The sequence below is a fragment of the Labeo rohita genome, chromosome 8 (genome assembly GCF_022985175.1).
Source record: "Labeo rohita strain BAU-BD-2019 chromosome 8, IGBB_LRoh.1.0, whole genome shotgun sequence".
Lineage (NCBI taxonomy): Eukaryota > Metazoa > Chordata > Actinopteri > Cypriniformes > Cyprinidae > Labeo > Labeo rohita.
In genome coordinates this window covers 10,042,155-10,068,070 of record NC_066876.1, presented here as the reverse complement: position 1 = coordinate 10,068,070, position 25,916 = coordinate 10,042,155, and the positions used below count along the sequence as shown (strand labels likewise).

At 36.7% G+C, this 25,916-nt stretch overlaps 1 protein-coding gene across 1 annotated transcript in view; it reads right to left on the bottom strand.

Annotated features, from left to right (window-relative positions):
* LOC127170225 (transmembrane protein 132D) overlaps nucleotides 1–19,733 on the bottom strand; it is a 42,258-nt gene extending 22,525 nt beyond the window's left edge. Inside the window, exons 1-3 of the mRNA XM_051118065.1 lie at nucleotides 19,143–19,733; nucleotides 11,720–12,632; nucleotides 931–1,068 (exon numbers count right to left, since the gene is read on the bottom strand). Of these exons, the coding sequence (XP_050974022.1) occupies nucleotides 931–1,068; nucleotides 11,720–12,632; nucleotides 19,143–19,215 (1,124 nt within the window). The 5' untranslated portion in view covers nucleotides 19,216–19,733. The remainder of the gene's footprint in view (nucleotides 1–930; nucleotides 1,069–11,719; nucleotides 12,633–19,142) is intronic.
* Nucleotides 19,734–25,916: the final 6,183 nt, after the last annotated feature.

The window sequence follows — 25,916 nt, the reverse complement described above, 5'->3', positions numbered from 1 at the left end:
GTTATACATTTACATAGTAAAAAATGCAGTTGAGTTGGCTTAAAATACTAAAGCAACCGGCTGCAAAGCTTTTTTGAGGTTACTGAACTTCAAGAAAAAAATTACTGGCACAACTTAGTTCTTGAAGTTCAGTAAACTCAGTTCAGTAAACCTTAATATTTTAAGTTGAGTCAACTTAATTTCAGTTAATCTGCTGCAAAGCATTTTTGAGTTTACTGAACTTCAAGAACTAAGTTGTGCCAACTCTGACTGGTAGTTCACTCACTGAAGTTCACTGAACTTTTATATATGAGTTGGCACAACTTCCCTCCTTTAAAGTTGAGTAAACTCAAAATTGCTGTGCAGCAGATTAACTTAATTTTTTAAGTTAACTCAACTTTTTTATTTTTTACAGTGTACCCAAAAAGACTTGAGTCTGTAAAGGTGCTTCAACTAAGTACTGAGTACTGAATACTTATGCAATGTACTTATTTTAGTGTTTTATTTTTAATATATTTGTAAAGTTGTCACAAATTTGTTTTGTGCTTTGTCATTGTGGTGTATGGAGTGTAGATTGATGCGAAAAAAAAGTGATTTAAAGCAGGTTAACATAAGGGTGCAACCTAAAACGTTAAAAAAAGGGGAAAGGGGTACGTGAAAAAAGAAAAACGTGAAAAGGTTAGCCATTCTTTGGTGCTTTTGTGGATAATTCACTTTAAAGTGAAAGCATAAATCCAGCGGTTTTATTAAACAGATAATGACTAATCAACAAATTACAGGAATAATTACAGGAATCCACTTTGACCAATCTGCTTTAAAATGTAAAATCATGGTTTCCATGAACAATATTTCCTGCCTGGCAATGTTTAATCAGAGTCGCCAATGAGAGTTAGTTAGTCACTGCCTAATCATCATCTAAATTATTACATTTTCCTTAACAGACACACTCACCTTTTCACATTTGTAGTTGACTTTCTCTGACAGATTACTCCAACACTCCCATCTGGACCTGTGTCTAGGGTGATGTCCCATAGTGCCGCGTTGCTAGGTGTGACTTTACGGAAGGACACACCCTTTTTTACCATGGCTCTGTTAATAGTTATAAAGAAAAATGGAAAAAAAAGTATGAATTATGAATAGACTGCAGAGTGTATATCAGTAACACAAACAAACATGTTAGTTACTGGTTAAACTAATAACACAAAAGTTCGTTCACACTATCTCACAGACTGTTATGACAAACAAATTGGGAGTAGTAAAATCCAAATAATATACTGGGTAAACTGTGATAACATGGTATCCCCCAAGGCTTGATTCTGGGCCCTTTGTTATTTAACATTTATAGGTTTCCACTAGTGTAATTAATCAGTGTAACATCTCCTTAAGTGAAAGTATGTAACATACTTTTATCAATTCCTGCATTTTCTGGAAATCAATCCTTGTCTTGGCATAGCTAGCAACATACTCTGCTGTTTGAGCTACAGGAACACCTGTCAGAAAGTTTGTAAGGTAAAAGGTGGGTCTTCACTTTTATCCCCTTTAAAGTACCATAAATACAGGTAATATTTTATACATTCAGGTGGATTTCATACTGTTTTTTGAAACTGCAGTTATGCACATTCCTAGTGTGCAAGTGTGTTTCATTTATCACTAGTTCCATCCTCATTGGAAAGCAATGCTTGTGTTTCTATACATAGCAGGTTTGCATGTGTGGGTGGACGTGTATGGCAGGGGGAGATGAGGCCAAGGATGGCCTGTTCAATGAGTGCAAAGCTGAGACTGACAGCGTGGTTTCAAATACAGGGGGCAAAGAAAAGGATGTTTGTCTCCGTTCCCTTACAGAGGACAGGAAATCAATGACATCCACATCAGACCCAATTAGCCAAGCCTGGACGGTCATGACAACCCAGACCTACACACATGGGCATAAAAAAACCCAAAAACATTTTAACAAATGAAAAGAGACACTTATATATTTTACAATCCAAATCTTCCTCTGTTCATACACAGCAGCTCTCAGTAGTTCATTTAAGGCCATCTGAGGGAAACATCTACCGAGTTCCTGTTTCTTTAAAACCTTTACAAACACTGACCCCATAACACACTATAATCAGAAAAATGTATCAATATAATTGATCATACAACCACAACGTTATGTTTCCACGGGCAAAAGGAAGTTTGTCAGTTCAATAGTGCCAAAATCCTGTTTAGCTCAAGGGACCATTAGAGCTCTTGGAACAGAATCTAAAAGCTTCCCGAGAACCAATACAGCCACACAGAGTATATCAATATAAGCACAATGATAAAAGACTGTTAAAATGACTGCTGCAAAATGCACCTTCCAGATTTCAGCACCCGTTAAATCTTTTGTAATGTCAGAGCCATATTTGTGTTTTCATCTGATGCTGAAGGGTCTTTTTCTCCATGAGTGGTTGTAAAACTCCATAGGGCAAGATATTAGTCTCACAAGGGCTGTATTGTAAGACCCTAGCTGCCTGCCTGCTCGAGTGCTTGGTAATCGGGCCAGATTTGTTAGGGCGTTCGAACATACACACATAATCATGTTTGCAAACATAAGAGCAGGGAAGATTATGTTATGTTGATTTTATTAATGAAAACAGCAAGATTTGTGTATTGTGTGCATGTAACATTGGGTTACGGTTATGTTGGGCTTGTTTAAAAAATATGATCTTTTTGTGTTCAGAATTGTGTATGTGTGTGTGTAAGACCATCTGTACCCTGTTCTTGTAAGATGTAATCACTGTCTTGAGTGAAGGGCTCTTGGGAGCACTAATCTTGGCATTGACAGAGAAGATTCTGGGACTATTCAGACGTAAGACCAGATTTGACCCTCCCTCTCTTGAACAAAATGTTTTAATCTCTCACAATATCTTTTTTCTTTTGTCATCTTTCCTCTGCAAGTTTCTGACTGTGCATTTTTACTTCTAGTTCCAAATGCATTAAGTAAAGCAAGAAGGTTTCAAATGCAACATAGTTCATAATGTTTATCTATTATCATTTCCTATTTAAATTGTATCATTATAAATAAAGTACAAGCAGTTTCAAAACAGGAATTAGATGTTAGTTTATGTGTTCATGCAATAGAATATCTGTGCAAACAGAAAAGTGACAGTAAAGACAATTCTAATGCTGGCTGTCATTAAACAAATCATTATATAAATCTGATAACATTTGTTTCAGCGGCTACTACTTTTGGCCCCCTTAAAAAATTGATGGAGATGCCCCTTCACAGTACGTTAAGTCCACACTTATCCCTCTCTGTCAATCCCCTGAAACATCTGTTCAAGACCGGCATTTAACACTCCAAACCAAATCAATCCATTTGACCTATGGAGACCAAACAACTTGTGAAACATCCATCCCAAATCATCTTCTGTCTGTCACTGTTATGAACCTCAGAGTATTTTGGTAGAGGGTATATCAGAGCAAGCTCGACATCTGATATCACGAGTCCATTTGCGAGTCCTTTTTCAATTATCCATCAGACATCCCTGACATTTCACATAATGAATGTAGGCTTTGAAATGTCATGCACATACTCAAACACGTACAGAAAATGCCAGAGAACCATACTGAGAATATTAAATGGGCAAGTGGTGGAGAAAACACACGCGTCCAGAATTCACACACACCAAGTGCCAAATGTAAGGAACATCGGGATAAACAAAATGCCATTGGCTTATTCTGAGGAAATGGTGCCATTTGTGGTCCATTTGTATTTGCGTTTCTGAGAAATCCTGAATTATCTGTTAAACTCTTTTATTCTTAACTGTTCTCTCTTTGGAAAAAAATGGTTTGATCTTTCTGGCATCATATTTGAGGGGAGTGGCTTTTTATGACAGTGTTGAATTGTGACCCTGGACCACAAAACCAGTCATGAGGGTCAATTTTTGGAAGATTTGAATAGATAAGTGGAATAAATAAGCATTCCATTGATGTATGGTTTGTTAGGATAGGACAATATTTGGCCGAAATACAACTATTTGAATAGTGGGAAAAAAAATAAAAAAATTTGAAAAAGATAATTTTGACTCATACAATGTATTAATGGCTTTTGCTACAAATATACCCGTGCTACTTATGACTGGATTTGTGGTCCAGGGTCAATCATGATTTAGGGCTGAAATATTGACTATTGAGAACTCAAAATGGGAATCATTGATTCAAAAGATCTACAGTCATGGCCAAAAATATTGTCACCCTTGCAAAACAGCAGTTGGGAGAAGGCGTCCTTCAAATCTGAATGACCTGGAGAAGTTTGCAAAAGAAAAGTGGTCCAAAATTCCAGTAGAGAGGTGTAAGAAACTGATTCATAGTTACAGGAAGCGATTGATTTCAGTTATTTTTTTCAAAGGGGGTGCTACCAAATATTAAAGGAGAACTCCACTTCCAGAACAACAATTCCCAAATAATTTACTCACCCCCTTGTCATCCAAGATGTTCATGTCTTTCTGTCTTCAGTCGTGAAGAAATTGTTTTTTGAGGAACGCATTTGAGGATTTTTCTCCATATAATGGACTTCATTCGTGCCCCGATTTTGTACTTCCAAAATGTAGTTTAAATGCAGCTTCAAATGATCCCAAATGTGGTTGTAAACGATCCCAGTCAGGGATGAAGGGTCTTATCTAGCGAAACGATCTGTCATTTTTTTCTGAAAATAAAAATTTGTATACTTTTTAAGCACAAAAGCTTGTGTAGCACAGGCTCTGGGATGCACGTCCACGTACTATTGAATCATGTCGAAAGGTCACACAGAACGTAGGCGGAACTACAGACCCAGTGTTTACAAAGCGAACACGCAAAGACTAAGAAAGTGCACGTAAATCAGACGCTGTTTATAAACAAAAAGGTACAACGATGTCTGACGATTCTGAAGTTGTAGGAGAAAATAACATGGAGTTTTTTGACATACTCTACCTTTTTGAGACAGAGTACACAGACAATAAACTTGTGGTGATTCGAAGACATCATTACGATCATTTTACCGATTCGGACCTTTCGGAGTCTCCTTCAGCAAAATAAACAAATCTTTTTTCGAGTCATTTCATTCATTTTAGCAAAATCAGCATCACGTGACAGCCCCATAAGATGAACGAAGGACGACTCTTTTCTTCCCGAGTCACATTAAATATTTGTTCAAAATGAACGAATCGTTCAAGAACGACCCGTGGACGCGCATTCTAAAGCCTGTGATACACAAGCTTTTGTGCTTAAAAAATATACACATTTTTATTTTTCAAAAACAATGACTAATCTTTTTGCTAGATAAGACCCTTCTTCCTCGGCTGGGATCGTTTAGAGGCCTTTGAAGCTGCATTTAAACAACATTTTGGAAGTTCAAATTCGGGGCACCAATGAAATCCATTATATGCAGAAAAATCCTGAAATGTTTTCCTCAAAAACCATAATTTCTTTACAACTAACGACAGAAAGACATGAACATCTTGGATGACAAGGGGGTGAGTAAATTATTTGTAAATTGTTGTTCTGTAAGTGGAGTTCTCCTTTAAGTTAAGGGCAGCAATATTTTTGTCCAGTGCATTTTTTGGGTTCTGTGTGGAACTGTATCAGATTTTGCTTTTTTTCTCTGTTTTTTGTGTTGTTCCAATGCAAACAAACAAACAAAAAAAAGTACATGTGAGTACCAAAACATTTACAACTGCAACAATTTTCTGAGAGAAGGGTTGCATTTTCTGACTGAATTGCAAGGATGCAGATATTTTTGGTCATGACTGTATTAAGAAAATACAAGCTTTCATGACTGTAAAAAAAAAAAAAAAAAAAAAAATATATATATATATATATATATATATATATATATTCAAGCCTGTTAATTGTTTCTTAAATTATCATGTATATGGTCCAATGTTGTCAATTCCCAGGGATCCACATTTGATACTTTTTGATTCAACCTGATTCTGTATTTTCTTATTAACAAACCCTTCCTGAATATTCCAAAAGCCTTACCATTGCATTTAGCAAGACAGTGAGATGATAAAACCAAATGAGACATTTCTAATTAGTCTCACAGCATATGAATCATGAAAAGACTAGTCTAAATTATGAAGATTCACTCATTTAATCAAAACAATCACTGAGCATCAGTTTATCTTTCCTGCCTCACAACCTTCTAATTTATGACCAGCTGTAATGCAACTGTGATACGTGTCACTTTCTGCTTGATAAAATATGAGCATGACTACAGATGAAATTTATCATGGTGATTCCTAACGGGCCTCCTGACAGATTTATATGTGATGAAATTCAGATGAGAAGGAGTAGCTATTTTTCAAAAGGCTTGATTGGGTGAAGCGTTCACAATGATTGATCCCAGTGTGATTTAGAAACCAAAATACAGAGCTGAGAAGGCTGGCAATGATTTCAGTAACATCAAATATATAATTCAATGAAATAATAAACTGATGGCTGTACACAACACTAATTTACTAATCTAATATAAACACACCCTTGTGAAAAAGAAGTATAATTTAGCTTAATCCTTTATATATATATAAAACAGTGTATCGAAAAGTAAAGAAAAGAAACTTAATTGCATGTCAAGTCCAATTACATGAAAATGTATTAAAAATGTAAACTTTTGGGATCAGTTTATTTTAAATGCCGATCATGTTAATTGCAAACATTGTGAATGTTTCAAAATACAACAACGAGCACCGTGAAACCATTTAAAAAGGCGCATTTCAACGGTCTTGTGACTGGATATGAAACAGCCAACAGTAAAATGATCCCAAATGGTACAGTGGCGCGCTCTCTTTATTTTTTATCAAATGAGTGAAAAAACAGTCCTACTACTAGCCTTTTTTTTTTTGACAAAAAAACAAAACAAAACAAAAAACTTTATTCGGGTGCAGAAGCTGGCATTTTGAGTGGCATTGCACATCCTGTCATGCCACTATTTGCTACTGCACTAGACGCATTGCAGCATTAAAGTTTACGATTTAAACGACAATCGATCATGGAAATGATCAAAAACTGACATCCCTACTTTTTACCAAATGGGCATTATAGGACCCAGGTGAGGCTGCCACGTGCTATAATTATTTACTTGGTTATCACACATCGAAAGCCTCATTCTGTATGTGCATTCTCAGTTTAAAACAGTGAATGCAATCACCATTCAGGCAAAATATTGCTTCAAGAATGAGCCACACTGCTGACGTGATCTAATCGGTAGCACACCCTGAGCACACTGAGTTAACATATTCCTCTTATCAATTCCTCTTATCAGCAAGACATATCAGCATAATTTTTCATATCGGGCCAATGCCGATATTTACCTTTAAAGCCATTATCGGTCGATTCTGATATCAGTCCGATAATATCATGCATCCCTAGTTAAAACTGATATAAAATGTAATTAGTTAACCTTTAGAGTGGCTTTTTGACCCACTTGAACCTAACAACAACTTCATATGTAATTTCATAATTTACATATCTTTTACTGTTCTTGGAATACAGTAAAATGCACAGCCTAATGTACTGACAAGCATTTACATAAAACTAAAATACACTTTTAAATGTAATAATGCCATTTTTGTTGAAGCAGTTTTTCATGTATTTAAATGTTAGAGGCTTCGGGTTCATCAATGATCCTATATCAAGATGAGGGGGACATCTATGTGTATTTTGTTTTGTTTTTTTTTACCTGGAATGAATATTAGTCTCTGCAACATCAAGCTATACACTAAAGCGCTCGCATGTGAATTTAACAGAAACAAATGTTTTAATCAGCATTACATCCATGCTGCAAGATGTTCAAAAAAGTGGTGGGGACAATATCGACCCTGGCAAAAAGTGATGGGACATGTCCCACCTGTCCCACCCAGAAAATTACGCCTACTGTTTGAAATGACTTGAGGGTGAGTAAATGACAACAGAATAAATGATGAACAAGTATACTTTCAATACAGTTGAGCACACTTCTTTCACACAATAGTAAGCATCCATTTGTCCCTCTTTCCTTCTGTCCCAAACATTAGATCCACCATTTTGCGAAGAATGCAAAGCATACATGCAAATAAAAGCATCACAAATAACCCACATATATGCATATGCATAACTAGTTAACATAATCTTAATGCATGCATATGTTTGTATTTTATGAGTTCACCCTAGTAAGAATACTCTACAATAACAATGCTCTACTGCTATTGCACCACTGAGTAGTGTACTATCATTTTTAAAGTGGTCATGTCTGATTCACACTTCATACTGAGACATCCTGAGGGGAGGCTATGATAACAACAACAACATTCAAACAAATCCTTCAGGACCAATACTAATGATATATTTTTCATTTCTACATTTTCATCACCATTAAAGCCAGCAGTGGGATATCACAGCATGACATATTAAACCTCACCAAAGCTCACATCTGTTAATATCTCAATGCTTCAAGGGCAACTGAGCAATTGTTCATAATTTGATAATAGCGCTAGTTAATGAAAAGTATCTATTGACCATCTGGAGCCATTTTCAAAATTGATTAATAGATAACAGGCAGAAATGTAATCATGTTTGTGTGCATTTTAAATGTTGAGAAGAGAAGAGAAGAGAAGAGAAGAGAAGGCACATCTCGTGGGACAGTTGTCCGCAGTGAGTTTGCAGTGAGTGATGTGAGCTGTATAGAGGAGAGCTGGTTGTGGACAGACTGAGATTTAAGAGACAATGATTAAGCGGCAAGAGCAACAGGGCTTAAATAAAGAGAGAGATGCTATATCAGCAAAACAAAAAAAAAGGGGGGCTCAAACACACTGAAATGTGCTTCAGAGAGGACTGAACTTCACCAGGGAAGTCTGACACAGCAGAGATGGATGTTAAGAATGAAGGGGATTAGGGGGATGGCAAGGACAACAGGTCCAGCTGTCCTCTAAGACCCTAAAAACACAGACACAACCTGACATGTGAATGTAAAATGGTCTACACATGAAAAAAGTGCACATACATGATCACACATAAAAGAAATAGAGCAGCTTTACAGAAAGAGCATATTTTCAAAAGTCTACAACGGGCATCTTGAATCTCCTCTTCTTAAACTTCTTAATTTAATTTTCGGTGATTTCCCACATTTCTTAGTGCTGAAATCCACTGCATCACAAATTCTTCCACAACCCAAATGCATTTCTTTAAACAGAAGGAGTTAAAGGGAAAACCAAAAGGGAAAACCACCTCTGCAGAAGAAGATCGACGCCTGCTTTTACATCATTGCCTGTTTAGTCCCACCCACTGATTCACGCACAAAGGTTAATTAACAAGAGGTGAGCACAGGTCTATGCAGAAACCAAACGATAAAGATGGCTTTGGAGACAATAAGATGCTGTGCAGTGCCAAAGTGTAAAAAAAAAAAAGTCCAATAGGGTCTGGCTGCAGACACACTTGCATTTTCAGACATGCACTCTCAGACTTGTACTCTCAGACAACAGCACTTTCGGAAGTCTTTTTTAATTTGTGTTTTATTTATTTATTATTATTTTTTAATTAAATATCTCAGCATTTTACAACAGTTGCCAGGTGGTGAATACAAGAAAAAAGAAACTAAATTACAATGTCACTCGAACAGCAGTTAAATTACAATGTCACAGAACAGCAGATTATGAACGCAATGTGCAAAGTCTCTCGTTAAGCGTTTTCCTCCCGTAGAAAATCATTAACACTTAATATGGTTTAATGTATTAAGATATTAAAAGATCAAATATATATGTATCAATATAATGTACATGTATATAGTGTTTTCCTCTGCAAAACGTGGCATAATGTGGTCTCCCAGAATAAACGCAATGCGTTATTCGCGTTTTCCCATATAGAATAATCTCTACAGCCCTTTTATATCATTGTCTTTTATATCATTGTGTTTTATTAATGATTTTCTTTGGGAGGAAAACGTCTATTTAACACACTGCATTCTGGGCATGTCTGCTTGCCTATACGGAGTTGGTCCTTTTAATATCACCTATTTCTTATTGCGCATTCAAATCTGCTGGTATATAGTTTGTCAACAATAAGGTTTATACTGAATTTGGTCTTTATCATCTTTTTGCCACATTAAGCGGTTGTTGGGCAAGTAGGTATAAAAGTTAAAATTTGCGCATTGTATTCATGGTCATATGCTTGCCTTGAAGTACATTAAATTAATAAACCATATATCAAATTTGATTTTTAATGGCGCTTATTGTATCCTTATACATTAAGCCATATTAAGTGTTTATGGTTTTCTACGGAATGAAAACACTTAACAAGAGACTTTGCACATTGCGTACATATTCTGCTGTTCTGCTGGCCACGGATTTGCAAGACTTCGCAGGACTTGTCTTTATCTCCTACAGATGACTTGCAAGACCCTGTGCATTATGCTGTTAAATTCGTTTTAATCGTTTAACCACCACAGCGTCTTGTCTCCATTGGCAACACGCACGATTTGTATGGATTGAAAGTGACGTTGCAGGTAGCAGAGAGTGCAAGTGATGATTGCGAGTGACATTGTAATTTAGTTTCTTTTTTCTTGTCTTCACCATCTGGCTATTGTTGTAAAATGTTGAGAAATTCAATTACTACTTCAATTACTACTATTTTACTTCAGTATAAGTATTTAAATACTTTTGTTTCAGAGAACATTTAAAATGAGACAAAAACTTCAGTTCCACAAAAGCAGACTTATTTACACGCACTGTCCCAAACCCGTTGTGCACACTTTTACTGAATAGCCGAGTTATAACGCAGCTGTAAAGCGTAATGTGTGGCTATACTTTTTATTTGATGTTTATACCACTTCAAATTTCAGTGTTTATTTATCAGTGTTTTGCAAGCACCTAAAGGATTTTTCTGAAGAACAGCAGGCAGTTTAACTGTTCAGGACAAACAAGTGACTCATGAACAGCTATCACTAAACTAACAAACAAATAAACAAAAAAACAGCTGTGGATCATTCATGTAAAAACAAAGTATTAAGAATGAAGTGTATGTAAACTTTTAAACAGGGTTATTTTTAAAAATTCAACAATTATTTTCTGTTGTGGACTATATGTATGTCTTTGTCTGTGTAAAATATCTTATTCAGGTCAGTACTAAATAAAAAATAACATGCACTTTGTACGATCCCTCTTATTTTGATAAAATAATATCTATTCAGACACCTTTTTTAAAGCCCAGCATAACAATGAATGCACAGCCAAAGCATTCAGAGAGCGAGAGAAAATGTGTTTGCGGCACAGCATGCCTTTACATATAATCTGAGGGATTAAATGTGCATGTCTTTTTCAGCCATATAGCTAGATGCTCAAATCTACACAATGAGCTTTACAGACTATGTTCCCAGACAGAGTTCTGCAGTCAGAATAACAGCTCAGAATATCACTGAATGTTATTATCATGACATGTATTTTTCCACTCCACACTGATAATCTGCACTGCTTCCAGAAAGGATGATAACATTACTGGTATTTTCAGGAAAAATGCATAATCCATTAAAAATCTTGTTTCCAGTTTATTGGTATGTTTCTCATAAAGCATTAAAGCATTGGTGAGACATTCCTAAGAGTAGAGCACAGCAGCAGCAACAGCAAGGTTGCTGGTTTGATTCCCAGGAAATGCATGAACTGCTAAAATGTAAATCTTCATTGCAAGTCACTATGGATAAAAGTGTTTCCAAATCCATATATGTCTTTTTTTTTTGAGAAGACAAACATCTCTGCATGAGACTTACCTGAGGGAGAAAGTATCCAGGTTGGCTGAGCTCCTCACATAGACATAAAAGGAGGCAATATCAGTCTTCTTAAGTGGTTTTGAGGAGGTCTGGATGACCACAGCCTCTCTCAGTCTGAGCACAGACACTGGCATGGCCCCCTGTTTGACCTGCAGGAGCCGAACGCTCCCGATCCTCTGCATGGGGGTCACAGGCATGTACTCAACTTGAGGCTGGCCAGCATTTCCATCACCCATATCCCACCTCTTGCCCTCCTCCCCACTTGCTGTGCATGGGCCGTAGGTGCTGGGTCGGGCCTGATAATACAGCTCCACAGGGTTTCCCTGGCTCAGCCCTTGTCTTTCCCGACTTGAACTGCCCTCAACTGGGCTGAACCAACCTGCAGGAGCATCAACCTCTGCCATGCAGGTGCCACGCTCATTTCCAATGACACAGGAGCCCCGGACCTCCTGAGTCTGCCAGAAGGCATACACAGTCACACAAGGCAGGTCATCTTTTGTTCCTTTCTCTTTCTCTCCTCTGTCCCAGTCTCTCCCAGCCACATAGAACAGGACTCGCACTTTGGGAGAAGACGAGTAGACCCATCGGGTCAGGACAAAGTACTGGACTTTCCAGTTGAGGGTGGAAACCGGTGGTGATGGCTGGAATAACTGCACCGACTGCACTAAGTCCAGGGGAATCTCCCATTTGGTAGAGAGTGGGCCATAGCTGGCATTGATAACTGGGAGACGTCCCGCTTGGAGCACAACAAATGGCTGTGTGTGGCTCTGCATGGTGGAATTTCGCATGATGTCCTGTCCAGCCTCTTTTAATGGAAAGTAGTCAGCATCCCATACCTGGTAAGTTACAGGAAGGAACAATGGATATGGGGTGGAGGATTTGGTGGCATCAGAGATCTCTTGACTGTCCAGCTCTGCAGAATAACAAAGACATAAATGGAATAAGACAGAAATTAGGTTTAATGTTAACTACATGGCATACAATGGGTCACATTGTTCTGTGCACCACCAAAATGTCTCTTTATTTGGATGTTGCTTAAGATCATACAACAATGGAAACCCCACAATTTCGGAAGCTAAGCAAGGTTTGGCCTGGTAAGTATTTGGATGGGAACCTGCCTTGGGCCCAAAATGCTGGGCCCTAACATCTCTGTAATCACTACATAGGATATACTTTTTGGAGAATAAATGGATGAATGTTTTGGATGTCTATGATGGCTATAGTTTTTCAAATTTGGTTATATGTACTTAAAAATAAAGGTTCTAAAAGGGTGTTTTTGCACTGATGCTATAGAAGAACCATTTTGGTTCCCCAAAGAACCCCAAAAACATTTTATAAAAACCCTTTACAACTGCACTGTATAAAACAATTTGTTGAGTCAACTTAAAATAATTTGTAACCTGGCTGCCTTAAAATTTTAAGTTAAGTCAACTCAAAAAAAGTTTATTCAATTTGAAATGTTAAATTATACAAAGTGACAACTTAGATATTTGAGTTGAATCAGCTTAAAGTTTTAAGGCAGCTGGGTTACTTACCCATCTGTTGAGTTTAGCAAACACAAATATGTAAGTTGTCACTTAGTACAACTTAACATTTCAAGTTGAATAAACTTATTTTAGTTGACTGAACCTAAAATTTTAAGGCAGCAGGGTAACAAATTATTTTAAGATGACTCAACAAATTGTGTTTTTTATTTTTTACAGTGTGTACAGTGTTTTTACATTTTGTTAAGTGCAATCCATAATGCATCCAACAAACGCACTAATGAACACTGTTTCCGGATCCAAGCCCCAACTCATTTCACTTGAGAATATTATCTCAGCATATTAAACATTTCATATTCATATTAAACATTTAAGCTAAACGTTTTCAAATTTACTGCATACACTACAGTCTCCGTCCTCACAGTATCCCAAATACAAATAATTTTTATATTTATTTATTTAGATTTATGTTTTCATTGTCTGGCTACCTGGGATTTCGGTATGGAGTTAAAGGGTAGGATTTTTTAGTGTTTTTTTTTGGTAGCATTATTTCACATTGTGAGTGTATAATTAGTACCGTTTTTTTGTTTTCTCATGTCATCTGATAGAGCGTTTGGACCCGGAAGTCATGGAAGAGGTGATGCTTGACGTCAGACTTAACAAGCGAATAAAGAACCTTTTCTGCATTTGAAAGGTTCCATGGATGTTCAAGGTTCTTCATCGAACCATTGATGCCAATAAAGAACCTTTATTTTTAAGAGTGTATAATGAAAAAAAAAGTGTTATAAATGAAAAAAGTATCACATAAACTGGCCCCAACGAGTATTTGTATACTTTATGACACTTAAATCTCACTTAGAAATGCATATGTGTATCACAGCAATAGCACAATAAAGCAAAATTTCTGCACATGAACATAAAAAGATAAATATATGGTTAAAAATAAATAAATAAATAAAATGCACTGTATGAAGACCAAATAGTATTATGAGGACTGTCAAAGGCAGTACTGCATAAAATAAAGATAACTAACAACATCCTGGTCTCGTACCACATGTGGAAATAATACATTTTATTATGATGAAATTCAAAACCCAATATAAATTTGATATATTGCATATTGATAAATACTGCCTATGTTAATCCACCTCATCTTCAACCACTTTCATCTTATGGAAACAATATTAATTCAAAATTCTCGCAGATTCATCAAAAACTCTTGCAGACAGGTAAACTCAGAAACTGAGGCCCAACATTAAGTGTATTGAAAGTGTATTAAAAAATAAATAAATAAAAAAACAAGCAAACAAACAAACAAAAAAACACTCCAATAACAAAGATGAGCTCAAAAGAGCAGGCATAAATTTCCTGGAAGTAATTTTAAAAAAGCAGATGGACTGGTAGGGTCATGTAGTCATTACAGTGAAAGGCCATGACTCAAACTAATCTCACACTGAACTCACACCACATGACAACCCTAAACTCACATTTACAGCAGAAGCAGTGACAGCACATGCAAAGGAAAAAAAAAAAAGATTATTCTGAAATGGATAACATCCTGCCTGGTTGACATTGTGTGAAATTATTCTCTTTCTGTGCTTTGCACAGTTGTGGGGGGAAAAAGTAAAAGTGAACCCTTTGAATTCACCCGGGGTTCCTGCATGAATTGGACAAAAATAGTATATGATATTCAAGTTACAATATAAACAACGCATTTAAACACAGTGCAAAAATAGTATGTGACCACGTTCTTCTGCAAAACACAACAAGAATGTTTTTGAGCATGGTGCCCAAAACAACACTGAAACCTGCATGGAACAACTGAGACATTTTTCATGTCCCACATAAGAAAGTAAATCATACAGGTTTGGAATGACATCAGGGTGAGTAATTTTCTCTTTACTGTTAAGCCCTTTAATTAAAAATCAGATCAATTTTCATGATCAGTTAATGCCACAACCCACAACATATAAATTCAGATCAATACCTGCTTCAAAAGAAAAAAAGAAATATCACCCACAATTTTTTTTCACCCACAACTTTTTTATGTATTACATGAATACATATTATTTACACAATAGCAATAAATTATTCATCATTTATTAAGTCTCCCTAATTCTTTTTTTTTTTTCATCTTTAAATTTTTCCTTTCTAAAATAGCATACTGCTTATGTACATTCAGAAAGTCTTCCAGCTTTGTGGACATTCACGCAACGATCAGTCATTAATCAGGTGTCCACACATCATTTGACCACTTTACAAAAATCATTTCAAGTTTAAGAAGTGTTTCAACATTTCATCAACTAATGAACACATTCATTATTATTTGAATTATCACTCTGCAGGTTAACCATGTATTTCAATGTCTTTGGAAGGCTTTTGTCTTTCAAACACATTAACAATGCACACATTCACAATTTTGTCATCTAATCTTCTTTCACCTAATATATTTACTTGAAGTACCTCTGAAATTTTAAAATAAATATTTTAATAATTAAGTATGATATTTGCATGTTCATTGGTTCTCTGACGTGGGTTATTGGTCACATGAATCTGGCCCTATGTGTCTTTGTGGTGGGTGGTTTGCCTCCAACATTTTAAATTTGTGTATTTGTGTATTCAGTAATTTTGCACATTTGGCTTGGAGTGCAGAGTTCACGTAAGGGTCTCTATGCTAGCCATCAGCAGGGCTGTATGTATTAGCAGTTGCAGGTCAAGAGGTCAGCATCCATTCTATTTACCCTCCATTTCAGCAGATGACATAGACAACATCTGGCTGGATTATGATGGACTAATAAGCCTGCTAGCCACACTCTGGGGAAAAGAGTGTTAAGGATGCATGATAAACACTGAGATAAATGCTCAGTATGTTTAATGTGCATTTAGATGCTGAAATTCTCAGTATGTTTACTGTGCATGTTTAATGTACAGTGACAAAAGGTTGTCACTGCCATATAGAGAGGTCAAGCAAAAATAAAAAATATACTATTTTGATTTAAAAACACTTAAAATTACACAGTAAATAAAATAACTTATATTCTATAAATCCATGCATTATCTATCAGTCCAACCTTAAGCATTCTGCTGAGTGTATGTGCTTAGCAAAATGGTTTTAACAGCCAAAGTTGAATTAAGGATTCTGAGCTGGTTTTGCTTTAGAACCCATGGTTTACATCTGAAATCAACTGGTGACCCAATACAATACCAAATTTAAAACAAATGTCTTTGAAATATATGAATATTATTGTTTATTATATGTATTAAATAATTTAAGAACTATAACTACATAGATTATACAGTTGATAGTATTTTGTTATTTGCATTTAGTTTCACTGTACTAAATGTTTACTGGAGGTCTAGACCAACATGAAATGCGAAAATTTTTTTTTTTTTTTTTTCCAAAAGGGGAAACTCTTGAGTAGTTTTGAAAACACTAAAAAATCATGCTGTGAGAATACAGTGAAAAGACTCAGAGGACTACAAACAGTTTAGCTGACAGCACAGATGTGCATCCTCTTCAGACACATCATCAGTTGCCTCTCTACTTTCAAATACCTCAGACTTCTTTGAGTAAAACTGGAAATGACACTCTTTCTTGGTATGAAATTTAACACCCCCATCCTCACCATATGATTAAAAACGATTAAAATTATTTAAAACAATTTATCTCCTTTTTTAAATTAAAAGTTTGACACAATCAAGTAATTTTAAAAAAAAAGTTTGTATGTTGAGTAAACTGGAACAATATGATTATTAAATAATACTGAATAAATACAAATGTACATTTTGCAAGACATTTAGAGATCATCTATGAATTTCCAATACATAATGCTTATCTGTGTTTATCAAACATCTTGTTAGGGTAAAGCAGGCTTATTAAGTAAATGTAATCCATTACAATGAGATTCAGTGCAGCAGTTACAGTACCATATATGCTTCAAAAACAGGCACAGATGGCAGAGGAAGCCATTCTCACTGACCAATCGGGGACTTGATGCTGGATGAATTTCATACTGATGACATAACTATAACATTATTACAGCTCTTAGTACATACATAGTAGATCCTTTCTGTGATTATACTACATTATTATATTGTCAAAAAGCAAGCTTGCTCACTACCTTGTAAGTCTGCACTAACCTTTATAATACATCCTTAATGCCAAATGTCAACACATTAAATCCTAAGCAGGTGATTTAAGGGCATCCTACATGACAAAGACTTGAAATGGAGATCTGATGGGGTTGAAGAAATCTCAACAGACAATGTTAAAATGAATGTAAAACATATAGCTACATATGACCATACGGCACAAATAAAGTAATCTGATATCAGTCTAACCTGTTACATCCCAATGAAATATAAAACTATGAACATTTAGCAGAACATCACTGAATGGAAGCAAAGCTTTTTTCCCCTTTCTCTCTTTTCCACCATCAATATTCATCATGCACAGTTAAACTCTTTGAACTTTTAAAACAAACATATAATATTTGACACTGAATGCATTTAAGTGAAGTTATTGCACTGCACAACAATATGACTGATGGTGACTGAACAAACCAGTAGTCCAGTACTTGATATCATTTGCATTTATATGTTTTTGTGTGCAAAAACAAACAAACAAAATAATTATCTTAAAATGTCTTAAAACACCACTGAAGATAGAGGACACACACAGCACAGATGTCTCAGTCCCAATAAATGAGTGAAGCTGTAGAAAACACTGTTTCTGGGACAGGATGAGGACTAATCCTATCCAGACCATGCCTTGAGAAACAAGCAAAAACACTACAAAAGAGATTGAGACAAATGAGAGAAATGGGAACTGAGCAAGAAGTGAGCAAAGTACTTTGAAGAATGGTTGGTAATAGTTCTGTATCCAATAACGTCAATAAAACTTCTGATAGAACCTCTTTTACAAAAATCAGTTTTTAGGGATTTAATCTTCATCATGCCTTTATCCAGGATGATATGGTCCTGAAAGCAAAGTAGCTTCTGCAGCTAAGTACCTTACAGATACAGATAATATACAGAATCATGTTTGTCAGAAAGATTGTGCCCATTCAAAATAGTGCAATGCTAATGCTGCAGAAAAAATAAAAATAAATTAAAAAATCACACATTCCCATATATAAATTTGACCAGTTGCACCAATTGAGTTACTTTCCGCAGATCATTTACTTTAATGAACATAAATAAACATAAATAAAGTTACTATCAAAATATCAATGGCAATGCATCTTAAGTTTTCAAGTGTTTTGCATGCAAGTTTATATTGGACATGAGTAATATCTTAAGTAAAAGTACTGCTTTTCCTTTGGATATAAAGTCTTGCATAGGGTACCAACTGAGCCAAAATGTCTCTCAAAAAGGTGTATTTTAAGTAAGATGCCTAGAAAAAAGCTTTTATTACAATAAATGTAATTTATTGTACCAATTATATCTGATATGATTATTATAAACCAATTATGTCAAAATTATGACACTGTTCTATGATTTAAATAGCTGTATACTGTTTAGTATCCAAAATTTAGACATTTGATGTTTAAAGCTATCAACTTTTATGCTAGGTTAATTTATGAAAGATAACAGTTTATCAAACCTATAAAATAAGTTTCAAAAGGGGGGAGGGTTTGTGTATCTAATACTGAATATATAAATAAATAAACAAATAAAAATGGAATACAGTATATTATACAATTTGTTCTGTTTTCTGGCCATTGACTTGATTAGATAAATAGCCTGTCTATAGAAAGACTGGATCTTAAGTCTAGCATTTACTCTATTTAAAGATATTTAAGTCTTTCTGCATGTCATTTTTCAGGTATTAAAAACTCTTACTCTGGTCATAAATACACCTTTATGTTATAGCTACACAATGACAAAACATTGTGATTTAGCTCTTCCAACTTTTAGACTTGAAGAAATCCACATACCTTGTGTGACAGCCGTGATTATCGTTGCCAAGAATATCTGCAGAATCCGCCATAGGTGAAAACAGACGCTCATTTTGGCCACAGGGGTTGTCTATGATATGTCCCATTAACGTTTCTGACGTTTCTGAACACTAAACAGAAGAGACTGAGCAGCGCGTTTGTTCCGTCAGCATCATGATGCTGTTTTACCTGTGGAATCTTCACCTGTGCACGCGCTCCTCTGTGCCCGCGCGCTTCTCAATTATTAATTTCAACTGGAACAGCGGCAAATGTGACAAAACTACATGTTAAGAAAAGTATCGCCTTAAAAAATCTTAACGAGATTTTGAGCCCATTTTGTTGATCTTCTCTAAATGAATGCACAGCTTTCCATTATAATCCAACGAAAGAAAGGTAACATTTCAAGTTTTCTCTTTATAATAACTCTCGCTGACTTCATAGGTCCTGTTGTGGTCTCGTCCATTCAAGTGTCCTGGCAGCGCCAAACACCACAATCATGTGTCCACCCGTCATCCATCGCGAGCTCTGGATCCTCAGCAGCTCAAAGCACGAGCGACAGGATTTACCGCTAACAGTGAATTAAACACGAGACAGGCGGTGACAGTCATGCGATTAACTGCGCAACGCAGTGCGTATACAACCAGAGCGAGATTAAATAAACTTGTGTTATTAATATTATATTGCATGGCAAATTTGGAGTGTAACTGTGAAATCATACACGGACAAAACACCAGAAAGTTTAACTTAAATCTCCAAATGTGTTAACGAGTAAGTGAAGCTGTGAACCTTGGTTGTGGAATGACAGTGACCTCTCGTGGTCATATTTGAAACTACATTTTTGCGCTGGTTTCTTGAGAAGGTCCTGGCTGCAGCCTGCAGCAGGGGTGGAGCTGCATGTGGGGCAGGGCTACATGTGTCACCCCGCCCACAAATTATATCATTGGTCAGCAGGATTTTATTTCCACTCGTTTGTCGCTGCGATGGTGAGTAGTTGAGCTACGAGTTTTGTCTTATTTGATTAGTTGTAATGTTTGATTACAACATTGTGTTAATTATGTCACTAATGAGCGATTGTATAAGGAGATGTGAAGTAGTTAAAATAAGACTGCCCTCGTGTGTGTGTGTGTGTGTGTGTGTGTGTGTGTATTATTACATGTTAAATGTATGTGGTAACAACTGAAGACACAACAGGTGGGCCTCTGCTAATAAAACAGTGATGTTAAACTGCTGTTTTGTATGACCAATAAAATGAAATACTCAAACTGCATTATCTTCATGTTCTTTGAGTTTATTCCTCTTCATATATTGTTTAGTCCAACGCTTTTGGACTTCCAACTTTCTTTAACATGAGGTAATCTCTGTATTTTATCTCTACATGTACACATAATTTATTGTGAAAGGTTTTGTTATCAGAACAAAGCAATAGCTGTCATGTAGTTCTTATAAAAATGGCACTTTATCAATTCATAATTCTAAGACAACATTTTCAAAGAAACTTTAAGTGTTGAGTTGGTGACAAAAAAAAAAAACATTAAATACAAGTAAATGTGTAAATAAAAATAAAAACCCATAAATAATTTAAATTTGCAAATAAACATTAATCGCTGCGATATACAGTTCTTAATGCACAAAGATATGACAGGTCGAAAGCAGGAAGTGGATGCTTGCTTAGAAATAATAATGAAATTTTGCCCAAAATAATGAATGAAAACATAATGTATTATGTTTGGTATAGATTAATATAACGTGTAGATAATTAACGAATTCATAATATATTGTTTATTTTTGTATGTAAGTTAATATCACGAATGATATTTTATATATATATATATATATATATATATAGCTTCAGCTGTGCTCTTAACCATATTTCCTGTTTACAGAGGTGTCTACGTCATTACATGTCATTAGCCAACTGGACCATTTATTAATATCACATGTAGATAATTAACGAATTTATAATATATTGTTTAATATTTTATATGTAACAGATATTTAATATCACGAATGAATCGTAGCTTGAACTATGCTCGTAACCGCATTTCCTGTTTACGGAGTTGACTACGTCATTACATGTCATTAGCCAATGAAAGCATTTGTGGGCGGGGCGATGCGTGTAGCCCCGCCCCCACGTGCAGCCCCGCCCCGTTCTGCAGGCTGCAGCCGGGTATACTTGGGTTTCTTTTATCAGTAGTCATGTGTTTTAATCAAATTTTACCGTTTGAATTTCTTTTCTTTATAGATAAGGACATATAAGGGACAGAGAAGGGATATAATGTTCTAGTATCAAGAGAAAGCAATCTATAATTTATAGATCTCTCAGTGAAACTGCTTTTTCCCATTACTTTATTAACAGAAACTTGTTGGTAACGGTAAATTAATTAACCAGAAGTCATTATGTGATTCCATTAAAAATGTTTTAAAGCGGTGTTTTAACCTGTGTGTCCCACCCAAAAGTCTACATATGTGAAAATCTACATCTCTGGTCTGTATTTGAAAAAGCTGAAAAGCACTTTTTTACTGCAGTATGAGGAAGCTGTTTAGTTTCCTGTTGTTATTTCTGTTTTGTACTTTTCAAGTAGGTCTATGTGGATTGCTGTCACAAAGTTTAGGAAACTTCAAAGACTTGTTAAACTTGTTTAACTATTATAAAGAAGACCAGAGACTCTTGCAACAAATGTTACAAAATGTCTTTACTGTCAATAATGTTGCCTTTCAATCTAATTCAACACAGTAAATCCCAACTACCATTCTGTGAATATTTTGGAGCATTCATGTGATGAAGCAAAAATGGTCTTATATATAAATGGATTGGTGTTTTGCATAATTAGATTACATTTAAATCACATCACTAGTCACAAAACTCTAAATAATTATAGTGACATGGTGCAATGGTGCTCTTCTAGTTTCTTCTAGTGTATTAACATTGTTTTATTTGTATCAATCTTTTTAAACAAACATGAATATTGCAACATAGTTATACAGCCTTCCAGCATTTATTTATTCATTTATTTATTTTTATTTTACAACCTCAGATCATCAAAACTGGTAATAAGGAACGCATCAAGCAACGAAGTAGGTGAAATGAATGTAGAATGGCTATGTGACAACCCTTACTGTAATATACCATGTGTATTTATGAATCTATACCAGGTGTAGTTGTGTCCATGCACCCCATGAACTGCATTGTCAAGTTGCATGTTATTGTAAATGATCTCTTAAATCCAGTTGTATAATCTCAACCAACCTCACATAGAAGTTTTAGGCATTTTTCCACCATGATACCAATCATTTTTAAGAACAGAAAACATATGTACAGAACACTGTTAAATGCCCAGCAGTTTGGCAGGATCATGTAACTACATTCAGCTATACATATTTTCAACACATCACTTTTATTTTAGAATTTCAGTGCGTCTTCGTGCTAAACATACAATGGCCGAATTAAAAGTCAAAACACAATAATGAAATCACAGTCAGTTAACAAAAAGTTGCATTAGACATTGTTGTTACACCTAAATGACAAACAAAAATCATGCCACATGCTCTTCATGTGCTGACGACTCTGTCGACCAGCAGTTCCCAAACTGGGATGCACAGACTGAATTCTGGGTGTGCATCTCTTCAAATATGAAAGTCGTCATACATTTCATGCATTTACATACATATTCATACCTTCATTTACATGTCACATGAACTTTTGTGTGTACTGGCAAGTTTGTTATCAAAGGGATTTTTTTTTTTTTTTTTTTTTTTTTTTTTATCTAAACTTCCCCATAGTTTCACCAAAACTTCCTCATGATCACAAGCTTTAGGACTCCTGTAAAATAACCTGCTTGTACAACAATCACGTTAAACCAGTTTCGAAACGCAGAGATTTCATCACTCTAATGAATACAGCCAAACACGTAGCAGAATCAGAATCAGAAAAAGATTCATCACTATGCAGTGGCATAGCGTCTGGGTAGGGTATGTATGTGCATATAGGCCCAGGCAGATTGGGACCCACATCCATAAAGCTTATAACATCATTCTCTTTATTGTCTGTATGGCTCGAAGCTGGCTCACCTGCCCAAGCAGCCTCATAATGTTGTCTTAAAATTCAGTGATTAAAATATTAATTGACTATGATTTACATTGTGCAGTGGGTTGTGCAGTACTCATTGTTTAAATAAATTTAGGTAACTTGCTTAATAGACAGTTTTTGACTCTTACTAATACTCTTGTGTTTAATCTGGATGGCCTGTTACGTTACAGAGATAATGTATCCTATTTATTGGATGAAAATAATTAGTTGTAAGTGTCCTTTGCAAAGTGAAGTGTTTGGTACACTGTTAAAAATCGCTGTAAAAAAACTGCCAAATTTTGACAGTAACATGCTGTTTTCCATTAACACAGTGCATTCTGGGTATTATTTGTCATTTTCGAAAAAGTAGCCTGCTGCTATGTATCGTGAATTAACAGCGTTCAAATTCGACACTCAGAGACTGTTTAAAATCAAACTCTACACCCTCATTCACTATTCCCTACATGAGTTTACTAATATAGTCCACCTTACAGAGATAATGAAAACTAATGAGTGACTTCAGACACAGCCTTAGATGAAATCAACTGAAAACTTAAACAACTCAACACACAGCTTTACCAACTTATAGCTAATAAAATGAGTGGTATTTTTTACATCTGCATGCTCAGTTTTTTTTTTTTTTTTAAATAAATATACTATCAATATTCAATAAAAGAAAAGACACTGGTTAAAACCTGTATTATTACCAACAAACAACTCTAAATTTTTTTTTTTTAGTTTTTCATTTGTTTTGTCATAACAAGCATGTTGTAAACACACATAATTACAACAACTAAATTAAATTTAACCTTAAACTATCAAGGTTCAACAGCCCAACTAAAGTAAGCACTGATCTCCACCGTGGTAGTGAAAGAAAGAAAAAATCTAAACCTCTGCAACTCTCTTCTGTAGACGTCTGACAGAAATAAAGTCAGTGTGGTAATAATTGAAGCTGGTAATGCTGTTTTAGGAGTTTAATCAGATCTTGAGAGATTTAATGTCTTCTTTTATTTCAGTTGATGTCATCTAAGGCTGTGGCTGAAGTCAGTTGTTCTTGTGTTATTCTTTCATTCAGCAATTTTGTTTGTTAACAGCTGGTGTTCATCACTAATGCTCAGTCAGAACGAATGCACAGACAGGAACTTAAATGCATGGACTAATGAGGGGAAGACAGGTGCAACGAATGACTAATTAGACAAAACGAGAACAGGAACAGGAACAGGAACAGGAACATGACCACATAAGGGTACACAGGAACAGAAACAGAAACAAGCGTGGAAACACAACAAGGCAGGTCGATATTCCTGTCCCAAAGGTGCTTCCTCGTGCCATAGGAACAACAGAGGAAGGCATAGGTGGGAACTTGGGAGGAGGTTCAGGAGGAGGACGAATACCCCGGAGGAGGACGAAGAACAGATTCCATGGAGGAGATGACAAAGGGAGGAGCCAAGGAGGAAACAGGAAGAGCCAGGGAGATGACGTGAGGAACCAGGGCAGACCAAATGGAGGGAGGAGCCAGGGAGACGACAGGAGGGACTTGGAGCAGGAGGAACCAGGCGGGACCCAGGGCACAGCCATACTGACGACACAGAGGAGCTGACAGAGGGAAGGAAGGAAGGATGGAGGAGGAAGAGCTAACGACTTCAGATGGCCAACTGACGGCGGCGGAGAAGGAGAGCCGATGAGCCAAGGTGACAAGGAGAATCCGGAGGGCCGAGGTGAAACAAGTGGATGGAATTTCTGGAAGGCCACGGTGGAGCCGGAGTGACAGAGGACCAAGCTGGAACCAGAGAGATGGCGGAGCCATCTGGAGGCAGTGGACTGGAGAGGGGGGAGCTAGGAGCCGTGGTGGAGCCGCTGGGTCAACGGGCCAAGGTGGAGTCCTGGACTCTGAAGCTGGAGGTGAAGACAAGGGATCCTCCAGCCGTAACGTTGATGGAGACTGGCAGATCCGTGGAGAGCCTACCGCACAGTTGGAGGGCTGAGAGTGAGCAGAGGGGCTGCCAGACAACAGCAGAGGAGGAGGAGGCAGGAGTGGGTGGGAGGTTTGGGCATTTGTGAGCCTCTGGGCTCTCAGGGATGCCCTTATAAACAGTCTCCTTTAGGGTTGGACTTGGAAACAGGAGCTCTCTCTGGTCTTAACTCAGGAATGAGAACCCCCGCTAGGCAGGATGTGGAAACGAGAGCCCACTCTGGGCTGACTGTGGGAACAGGGGTGACAGAGGGCTCTGAAGAAGGAAGGAGGAGAGGGGGCAGGTCAGCATACCAGTCTACAAGATCCTCCTCCACCTCTAACAGTCCCACATCTTCAACCAGCTTACCCTCAGCCATGTTACAGTGGGCAGAGCTTCTCTCCACGATCACACTGGCTCTGGCTCCACGTCAATCTTCAGCTCTTTCGAGGCGGGCTCTGGCTCTCTGTCATTGGTGGATTCGGGCTGATGCTCTGCACTGTGGGGAGATGGTGGGCTGGGCACTGGGTCAGGAGTGGATTTAGCAAGATCATCCATGAGGCAGATGGTGAATGGCGATCCGTTTCTCACCAGAGTCTACTCCACTAATGCGGCTAAGTCCTCTCAAGGACCATCTTCGGAAGACAGCGTTCTGCATGTGGTGTTCAAACTAGCATCATAGAATGAGCAGAGCGCTCGTCCGGGTAGCTGGTGGTTTGAGCTAGCAGAAGGAACAGTCTTGTATGGTCCTCAAGA